The sequence below is a fragment of the Chiloscyllium plagiosum genome, chromosome 24 (genome assembly GCF_004010195.1).
Source record: "Chiloscyllium plagiosum isolate BGI_BamShark_2017 chromosome 24, ASM401019v2, whole genome shotgun sequence".
Taxonomy (NCBI): Eukaryota; Metazoa; Chordata; class Chondrichthyes; order Orectolobiformes; family Hemiscylliidae; genus Chiloscyllium; species Chiloscyllium plagiosum.
In genome coordinates this window covers 48,033,967-48,044,591 of record NC_057733.1, presented here as the reverse complement: position 1 = coordinate 48,044,591, position 10,625 = coordinate 48,033,967, and the positions used below count along the sequence as shown (strand labels likewise).

At 40.7% G+C, this 10,625-nt stretch overlaps 1 protein-coding gene across 7 annotated transcripts in view; it reads right to left on the bottom strand.

Annotated features, from left to right (window-relative positions):
* LOC122562260 (platelet endothelial cell adhesion molecule-like) overlaps nt 1–4,687 on the bottom strand; it is an 86,190-nt gene extending 81,503 nt beyond the window's left edge. For 2 of the 7 annotated variants that reach the window (XM_043715025.1, XM_043715024.1), the window contains exons 1-2: nt 4,511–4,686; nt 4,070–4,099 (exon numbers count right to left, since the gene is read on the bottom strand). In XM_043715025.1, coding sequence (XP_043570960.1) covers nt 4,070–4,099; nt 4,511–4,550 — 70 coding nt within the window. In that variant the 5' untranslated portion in view covers nt 4,551–4,686. Of the gene's footprint in view, nt 1–4,069; nt 4,100–4,510 lie in introns of all 7 variants that reach the window. The other 5 variants (XM_043715026.1, XM_043715023.1, XM_043715027.1 and 2 more) reach the window with 5 other exon arrangements.
* Between the last annotated feature and the right edge of the window lie 5,938 nt (nt 4,688–10,625).

The window sequence follows — 10,625 nt, the reverse complement described above, 5'->3', positions numbered from 1 at the left end:
GGAAGTCGTACGAGGGTAGGTTGAGAGTTCTCGGCCTTTTCTCGTTGGAACGGCGAAGGATGATGGGTGACTTGATAGAGGTTTATAAGATGATCAGAGGTATAGATAGAGTAGACAGTCAGAAACTTTTTCCCCGGGTACAACAGAGTGTTACAAGGGGACATAAATTTAAGGTGAAGGGTGGAAGGTATAGGGGAGATGTCAGGGATGGGTTCTTTACCCAGAGAGTGGTGGGGGCATGGAATGCGCTGCCTGTGGGAGTGGTAGAGTCAGAATCTTTCGTGACCTTTAAGCGGCAATTGGATAGGTACATGGATGGGGGTGCTTAAGCTAGGACAAATGTTCGGCACAACATCGTGGGCCGAAGGGCCTGTTCTGTGCTGTATTGTTCTATGTTCTATATTTTCCTTATGGAAAAGGCTAAAGAGGGGGATCTAATTGAGGAACATAGGTAGAATAGGAAGAAACTTGCCCCCTTAGTAGTGAGGTCAATAACCATGGGGTATACATTTAAGGTAAAAGGCAGAAGACTTTGGAGGGATTTCAGGACTTTCTTTCCATCCAGAGGGTGGTGAGTATCTGGAGCTCACATCCTGAAAGGGAAGTTGACGTGGGAACCATCACAGCATTTAAGAGGTTGTTAGATGAATGGCTGAAACACCATTGCATACAAGGCTTCAAGCAGAGTACTAGAAAATGGGATTAGAGTAGATAGATGTTTGATAACTGGCAGTGACACAGTGCTGCAGGGTCTCTTTTTCTTGCTGTAAAACTTTATGACTAAGTAGTTGAGGTAAGCGATCACTGGTGGGATAGAAGTTAGATGGAAAGGGGAAATATTGTGGTTCTGGGGTGGAATGGAAAGAATAATATCTGAATTAAGGGAATGAAATGGAAATGATCATGGGTGTGTGGTTAATCATAGTAAAGAATAATCCACAATTATAGGATAAAGGAAAACACTCAACAGCATCATCTGAACAGATATAATGGAGGCAGGAGGAAATGGAAGAGCATTTGTTTTGGAAGTGGAGCGGAAGGAATTGTAATCCAGTCAGTTCTTAGGAGTAGCCTTTTGGTGACTGTTAGTCGATAGTCTATCCCCAGAAGTACAGTCAGACAAGTCAAAGACATCAAGAGTGAGAGATGGTCCATTTGAAGGGGGGAGAAAAATAGAAGTTTGAAGCGAAGTAGTTAAAAGTTTCTAGCTCTGGTTTAAAACTGGAAGCAGCATCAATGCAGTCATGAACGTGGCAGAAAAAAAAAGTGAGGGAGGGGAACTGTAAAGAATTGGAACAAAGCACGATCCATGTAACCTATAAAAAGGCATGGATATCTAGAAACATGCAAGTTCCCCAAGTGACAACCTGAAAGAACTAAGTGGTGTCAAAGGACTTGAAGCTTCATCCAGGAACCGGTTCAGCCAGGAGACTTATGTGGTGGATGGTAAAAGAAGCAAGCAGTCTTCAGGTCTTCCTCATGGTGGATGGAGGTAATGGTGTTCCTGGTGAAAAAGGAAATGCTGAGGGAATGAAATAGGAAAGCTGTTGTGGAGGAAGACATCATGGACATACATAGAATGATGGGGTGCCGGATGGAGAAAAAGAATCAAGATTAGAATAAAATCAGTTTGGTGGGTAAACACATGCTGAAATGTAAATTTAGCAGGACAAGCTGCTTGTGGATCCTGGGAAGGAAACTGAAGTGTGGCTATGCAATATTCCGTCCGTGATGTTGGAGATTGTGGAGAGGAGATTATGTCGGTCTGAAGAACGAGATTGTGGTACATGGGATAAAGGATAGGATTCCAGAAAGTTGACTCCTAAAGAACAAAGGACTTCTTGGCAAAACAAAACAGAGCATTGCCTCTGTCAGCAGTTTAATGAAATTACTAGAGTTAGACCCGAGAGAAACAGACTGCTGCAAGATCAAAAATAGGTAGTTTAGAATACACAAAGAGGTGAAAAACTGGAACACTAGTATGGGAAAACAATTGGAAAAATTGCCCATAGTGTGAGGTGAATTAGTCAGGGGTAAATTTAGGGAAATGGGTCTGGGTGGGTCACTCTTCGGAGGGTCGGTGTGGACTTGTTAGACCAAACGGCCTGTTTCCACACTGTAAGGAATCTAATCTAATCCAATCTAAACATAATTTAAGACGTTCAAGTTCATGGAAAAGAAATCTGATGAAATCTGATCCTCCGCTACATCAATGACTGTATCGGCACTGCCTCGTGCTTCCACGAGGTCGTTGAACAGTTCATCAACTTTACCAACACCTTCCATCCCGATGTCAAATTCACCTTGTACATCTCAGAAACCTCCCTTCCTGTCCTGGACCTCTCCATCACTGTCTCTGGCAACCAACTAACCACAGACATACACTACAAGCCCACCGATTCCCACAGCTACCTGGACTACACCTCCTCCCATCCTACCTCCTGTAAAAATGCCATCCCTTATTCCTAATTCCTCCGCATCTGTTCCCAGGATGACCAATTCCACCTCAGAAAGTCCCAGATGGTCTCATTCTTCCATGATCGCAACTTCCCTTCCCACGAGGTTGATGATGCCCTCCAGCTCACCTCCTCCATTTCACACACCTCCACCCTGGAACCCTGCCCATCCCAATGCAACAAGGACAGAACACCCCTGGTCCTCACCTTCCACCTCATCACCCTCCACAAACAATGCATCATCCTCTGCCACGTCCGCCACCTCCAAATGGACCCCACCACCAAAGATAACTTTCCCTCACCCCATCAGTGTTCTGGAGAGGCCTTTCCTCTGCAACTCCCTCGTCAGGTCCATACCCCCCACCAACCCACACCCCACTCCTGGCACCTTTCCCTGCCACCACAGGAAGTGTAAAACCTGTGCCCACATCACTCCCCTCACCTCTGCCCAAGGCCCCAAGGGATCCTTCTGCCTCCATCAGAAATTTACCTGCACCTCTACCAATGTCATCTACTGCATCCCTTGCACCTGTTGTGGTCTCCTCTACATCGGGGAGACAGGACGCCTTCTTGCAGGTCGTTTCAGAGAACATCTCTGGGACACCTGCACCCACCAACCCCACCACCCCGTGGCTGAACACTTCAACTCCCCCTCCCACTCAGTCAAGGACACGTAGGTCCTGGGCCTCCTCTACCGCCAAACCATTACCACCTGACACCTGGAGGAAGAATGCCTCATATTCCGCCTCGGGACCCTGCAGCTACACAGGATAAATATGGATTTCAACAGCTTCCTCATTTCCCCTCCCCCACACTTTATCCCAGTCCCAAGCCTCCAACTCAGCACCGATCTCCAGACCAGTCCATCACTCCCCCTCCCCGACCTATCACCATCTCCCTCACCTTCATCCACCTATCGCTTTCCCCATCCCCCCTCCCATTCACCTCTCAGCCCAGACCCACAAGCCTCATTCCTGATGAAGGGCTCATGTCCGAGATATCGATTCTCCTGCATCTCGGTTGCTGCCTGACCTGGTGTTTTTCAAGCACCACACTCGACTCAAGGAGCTATAAGGCCTTTTTAAATAGTTCGGGCATTTATAATTAATTAACACCCACTTCAATTTAGATTTTATCTGACGTATGTATTTAAATTGCAGAAAATTTCTTTCAATTCTTTTGTCGTTGATGAAAACCACAAAAATGATAAAGGTACCGGTAACTAACTATATGGTGAAACACTTAATTGATGGTTAAACAAATAATAATTCTCCAACATTTTAAAAATGTCAAGACTGTGTAAAATGGATAATTGTGAGATGGCAACTCAATTCGTAACTTTCACCATTTTATTTTCATTGACTTTCTGTGAAAGTAAACATCTACCCCAATATTTTAAACTCAGCATTATACCTAACAGACGAAAGCAAGAGTCTCAGAACACTGGAATCCTTCATGACCCAGTTTCTCTAATAAAGCAATTGATTTTACACATCTGTAACCGATTCAAACATAGATAAAAATTGCTGAAGTTAAACATGCTACCACGTTGTTTTGGCAGTGACCAAAGGTGAGATAAGAACATTAAAGATTTAGTTTTTAAAATTTCTTACCATTTTCTGACTCTGTTTTACTGGCTTCAACTGAAATAATAAAAACATAAAAGTTTAGATATTCTATTTGCATTTATCTTTAACATTTTAAAAACTAAAATGCTTGTTTTATTTTAAAAAATGATTTTCCTGTATGAACGGCTAATTGTTCAAAGAGCTTTTAGGGTTATATTCTCTGTTGCAAACACTGAAGAATGTTCTAAATTGCACACGATTTACCTGTAAATTTCACACTAATCTCAAAACAAATGTAGGAAATCTGCATAACTATTTGGCGCTTTGTTATGCCTAACGCCCTTGAGGGAAAATTTTCATGCGCCCCTAAATATTAAGACATTTTAAATGCATCTTAATAAAATGGTTCAGTACATAGAAGAACTTTTCTGTCCACGTTCACTTTGTAAAATTCTGGGAATAAAAAAACCTTTATCTTTTACTTACGTAGTAAAAATGACAGAATTGGAAAGATGACTTTCAACATCTTTATAGCTATTATCAAAGAATTGTTTTCCTGTCAGAACACAACCAAGTCACTAACCAAACATCTGAACCTGCTTTGAAACTTTGTTGAAAATCGCAAATAACATTGCTCTAAAAGGGGAACAAGAATACCGTATTTCTCAGACTAAACGCAGACCCTAAATTAGAAGGCAGAAACTCAGTTTGATGAACCCAAGTCATTCAGTTTAAATAGGGATTACATTAGCGCGGTTTTTTGTACTGCACTTGCAATCAACCAGTTGTGAGAGATGAAGATATTTATGGGTTTATTTTATAATATGCTTTACTTTTCCTGGGATTCTGTTTTACTGCTTTGACTGAAATAATTAAAATGCAATTAAGTTTAGACGTTTGGATTTACAGGGGCTAGTATTAAAACAGCATTGCTGTCCTGCGTCCTGGAGGTTAAGACATAAAATGGCAAAGCTGACAGCAAATTGATTATAAAACAGCTCAAATCAATTTAAAACAATTATGAAGCAAACATTGCAGAGAAACAATCTGACTGTGCAAAGCAGTAATAGTGTTTTGCCCCAAGAGATAGGAAAGTAAGCCACCCCAGCTTCAATACTTATACTGAAGCATTGTCTCCAAAGATTAAGTTCTGCGTAATAATGAAGTTCACAGATTTAAAAATTATTAGAAATCAGAGATCTATAGATCTCTAATAGTTTTGTAGTTTGAGATGACTGCCCTAATTTTTTAAAGTTAAAAAATCACACAACACCAGGTTATAGTCCAACAGGTTTATTTGGAAGCACTGGCTTTCAGAGCGCTGCTTCTTCATCAGGTGATTCACCACCTGGTGGAGGAGCAGCGCTCTGAAAGCTAGTGGTTCCAATTAAACCTGTTGGACTATAACCTGGTGTTGTGTGATTTTTTTACTTTGTACCCCCAGTCTAACACCGGCGTCTCCAAACCATGACTAATTTTCAACTCCTACTTGCATTTTTGTTTTGATTTAAAATGCAGAGAGTAAAATGTCCACACCTATACAGAGTATTGGACTAACCCTTGCTTAAAAAGCAGCAGTGTGTCACATGTTGTGAGTCCACAAGTCGCCCAGGGTGTCAGGGGACTGGGCGTACACCGTGTGTTTTATGAATTAAGAGGAAACAGCCAAAGAGCTAGTCACCAAGAGCCACTGATCTGTATCTCTTGCTCATGAGGTTTCAAAGTAACACTTTTATCTACCACACGACTGGTTGAAAATTGGGGAACTCCAGTATTGAATGGCCTACTCCTGCTTCTGTATTCTCTGCTTCTAACTGGAAGGGGAGATACAATATTGGAAAAGGTTGTCAATGGCAGGTGTTTAGAGGAGGGACAATGAGTGAAGACGATTGTTGCAGGTGTCCATGCAGTTTGAAGATGAAAGCATGCAAAAGGATGTTGCTCACATTGAACCAAAGATTGTCATAAAGTTGTAATACATGAACTATCAATTTTTATATTGGCTGTTTTCATACGGAGACTGGTTCAAAAGAAAATCCTTTCAATGAGATTTTACTGGGTTTTACATTGGGTTTTAAAGTAGTCACAGCAGCCACCCAATCTGGAAGCTGGTCAGGGAAGGGAATTTAAAAATTATCACCTGAACAACTACAATCTATCCCCCACCACAATTTCAATAAGATCGAAATAGTTTTGACAATGGCAGATCAAAGCTCCTTCATTACAATGCCTCCATCCTGTGCCAATAGCCAGCTGTTTCATGTTCAAACCTGATCGATTAATTCCTGATGATTTTCCTGCTCCTCGGATGCTGCCTGACCTGCTGTGCTTTTCCAGCACCACACTCTTGATTCTGATCTCCAGCATCTGCAGTTCCCACTTTCTCCATGTTCAAACCTTGTCTGGGAAGAACTAACATAATTATAATATAACTAACATAATTGTCTGTTTGTTACAGGCTCACAGGAACATTAAAAAGCCATGAAGCATGGGATAATAGCTCAGTAGCTTGCTCTCAATAGTTTTGTCATCATCGAGCATTGAATTTTAAAAAAAAGGAACCTCAAGTTCCACAACACCCATCCTGGGAAAAGGACCAGTTGCAGTTTAAAAGACAGTTGTACTTCTGCTAACAAGCCTTTGTGGTGCAATGATATTGTCCCTATCTCTGAGCCAGGAGACCTGGATTCAAATCCCATCTGCTTTGGGTGTGTCAGAACATCACTGAACAGGTTGGTTAGAAATTAATCCACAATAGTCTCACCACCACCAAGCTTCCAGAAAACTAAAGGAACTTTGGAGTGTAATCTCTTTTTATTACTTTTAACAATCCCATTTCCCTCACACTATAGCATGTTTGTGTCTGCATATTGCAGGCTTTGGGACAGGTTATACCTCTTAATTTTGTTTACACTTTCATTTGCGTAAGCTTCTTTTAAATAATAAAACAGTCTCTTTGTTTCCTAACTTAATAGATCTGGCTTGGTTGTTTCTTCACAGCTTTATACATGGTAAAGCGTATAATAAGTTGAAGAAATGCACATTTAAAAAAAAATCTAATTCTGTTATAGTTAACCACAGCAGTGAAATTGAGAAATTTATTCATATCTCCAGACTTGGCTGTAACTATGTTCTCTGTGTTCCCTCTTGTGGCCAAACTTATTCATTTAAAAAAAATTGGCAAACAATTTTTATAATTCTCATGGGAAGAAAAAGCTTTTGATTACTGATCAATAAGTAATCTACTTGTTTAAACTATGCTGTAAAACATAGGTACTAGGATAAGAGGATAACTTGCTGCGAAAAGATGGCTTTTGATTGAGGATTTCTAAAGATTTTGGTTTTGTTTCTCTGCTTTGAGCTTGCATTATCAGAATGTTGTAATTCATTCCTCCTGTGAGCATTTGAGACATTCAATTCCTAGTTCAGAATGAAAGAAATAACTTCTGGCTTGAAGAAGCCAGATAAATGTTTTATCCCAGTGTTGCACATGAGAAGATGCATCTGGAATGTCACAGAAACGTTCACCTTTCTCCATTTTTAAAGTAAATATGTCAATCTTGATGTAGACCTTTCAATATTTGTTAATGCAGGGAAATTGTTGCAACATTCCTTGAAATGACAAGACTAAGGGATATTCAAGGGCTACCAAAATACTATCATCACATCACGGTCAATCCGGTACCAAATAAAACACATGCAACATGCCTCAATGACACACCTCCAGGCAGCTCTGACATCCATAAATAAGAAGTACTTTGAGAAGTTAGTCATGGCTCATGTCAACTCAAGCTGCTTTGACCCTTGATTCACAGAATGTCTGGAAAAGCACAGCAGGTCAGGCAGCATCCGAGGAGCAGGAAAATCATCAGGAATTAATCGATCAGGTTTGAACCATGAAACAGCTGGCTATTGGCACATGATGGAGGCAACCCATTAATAAGGATACCTACATCAGGCTTTAACACTGTAATCCTAACCAAATTCCAAGATGGGTTAGCCATTGTAAATTAGGGTTTACAGGAATAGGATAGAGGAATGGGTCTGAGTGGGCTGCTCTTCAGAGAGTTGGTGTGGACTTGATGGGCTGAATGCCTCTTTCCACACTGTAGGGATGCTATAATTACAGACATTGACACTCAATGGGGATTAAAATCAACTTTCTTCCTGTCTTCTCAATGTAAATGAATGTATTCCTATGGCGAGTCATGATTGAACAATCGAAACCAAATCATTCAAAGGCTAATTGCTTTTGCTAATTGGACTTTGTTTGGAATAGTTCCCAGATCTGATTTAATTACATAATAATTGGAATAAACAATAACTTGAATTACTGGCCATTGGTGAAAGAAGTCACATGACAAACCAAGTTCTTTATGCGTGTTCAAGCATGTAGTTTTAAGTCTGAACAGAACTTACAAATGAAACAAAGCCCCTAAGACATAGGAGCCGAAGTCAACTATTTGGCCCATCGAGAAACTGGAGTGGAAGCTCTTCCTAAACTCTTTTCCTCCAACACAAACTTAGATCCTGTGTTTCCATTCTACAGTAGACAGAACGTCTTTCATAGGAATACTTCATTTCCAAGTTAGTAAGTTTGCAGATGACACAATAATTGGAGTTGTAGTGGACAGCGAAGAGGGTTATCCCAAGTTACAATGGGATCTTGATCAGATGGGCTGAGAAGTGGCAGATGGAGTTTAATTCAGATAAATGCGAGATGCTGCATTTTGGGAAAGCAAATCAGAGCAGGACTTATACACTTAATGGTAAGGTCCAAGGGAGTGTTGCTGAACAAAGAGACCTTGGAGTGCAGGTTCATAGCTCCTTGAAAGTGGAGCCGCAGGTAGATAGGATAGTGAAGAAGGCGTTTGGTATGCTTTCCTTTATTGGTCAGAGTATTGAGTACAGGAGTTGGGAGGTCATGTTGCGGCTACACAGGACATTGGTTAGGCCACTTTTGGAATATTGCGTGCAATTCTGGTTTCCTTCCTATCGGAAGGATGTTGTGAAACTTGAAAGGGTTCAGAAAAGATTTACAAGGATGTTGCCAGGGTTGGAGGATCTGAGCTACAGAGAGAGGCTGAACAGGCTGGGGTTGTTTTCCCTGGAGTGTCGGAGGCTGAGGGGTGACCTTATAGAGGTTTATAAAATTATGAGGGGCATGGATAGGATAAATAGGCAAAGTCTTTTTCCTGTTGTAGTGGAGTCCAGAACTAGAGGGCAAAGGTTTAGGGTGAGAGGGGAAAGATATAAAAGAGACTTGAGAGGCAACTTTTTCACACAGAGGATGGTATACGCATGTGTGGAATGGGTTGCCAGAGAAAGTGGTGGAGACTAGTACAATTGCAACATTTAAACAGCATCTAAAAACTGGATGGGTATATGAATAGGAAGAGTTTGGAGGGATATGGGCCAAGTGCTGGTAGGTGGGACTGAAGATCTAAGACCCCTCATCAAGAGGGACCTCTTGATTCGAGATCGGTCAAAAGAATCGACAAATGCAGTCTGTTCAAAAAGCGAGAGTCATTAATTTATTGAATTAATGTACCTTGACTCAATTCTATGCAGCAACACAGATGTTAAGGCTTCTGTGTTCCGTGGTGAAGTTGCGCAATTACATTTGAAAATTACATTATTTATATGTTTTTTAAGAATAGTACAGCCTTAATTACAAGAAAGACCAATCACATATAATAAGGTGTCATGATTTACAGCAAGTCAATCCAATGATATTTCCTGGGAAAGGATTCTTAATTACAAACTAAATCCAATTAACTGTAATATGGTGACATGATTGACAACAGGCTAATCCAATGGTATTCCTTGGAAAATAAATCTTATTTACATAAATTGTCATGCCGTGTATCAGTTCAAAATTAGTTTGAATGGTCAATTAATGTGTCAGTATTCATTTTATGAAAACTCTATTGTCCTCTTATCTTTGAATTTCAGTTTAATTCTGCAAATCAGCAGTACAGGGTCACAGGCCATTTTATAGTATTCTTTTAAATTGAGAAACCATTTTGTGGTGAATAAAAATCCACTTATACTTGTTGCCTAAATTCAAATTTTAGATCCTCATTCCCCCCTTTGGTCATTCTATGACCACACCATAAAGGCATGGATCAAATTAATCCAATTCAATGGCAGCAAAAGACTTAACTATAGCAATACCAACAAAAAGACCAATAAAAACAATGGCACCATACATAGCCATATTAATTAGCCAGTTGTACCATGAGCCAAAACCCCAATCTCCCCATCCCACACTTTCGTTCATTTGGTTGACAAAAGTGCAAATATTATCAATATGTCTAGTAATGTTTTTGATAAGATCAGTGACCCTCATTATCAATCAGTGACTAGACTGGATTGGGATATCTGTTCGGCATTGACGGGTTGGACCGAAGGGTCTGTTTCCGTGCTGTACATCTCTATGACTCTATGACCTAGGTTTCTGCTCTGCCCTCTGCAGCTGCATCTTTAACTTCTTGGCCTACAGATCACAATAACTGAAGATAAGCAGCAGTACCTCCTCCATGACAATCCTCAAAACCCATGCCCTGTGAGGCTGTGTACTCAACTCCTTGCAGTATTC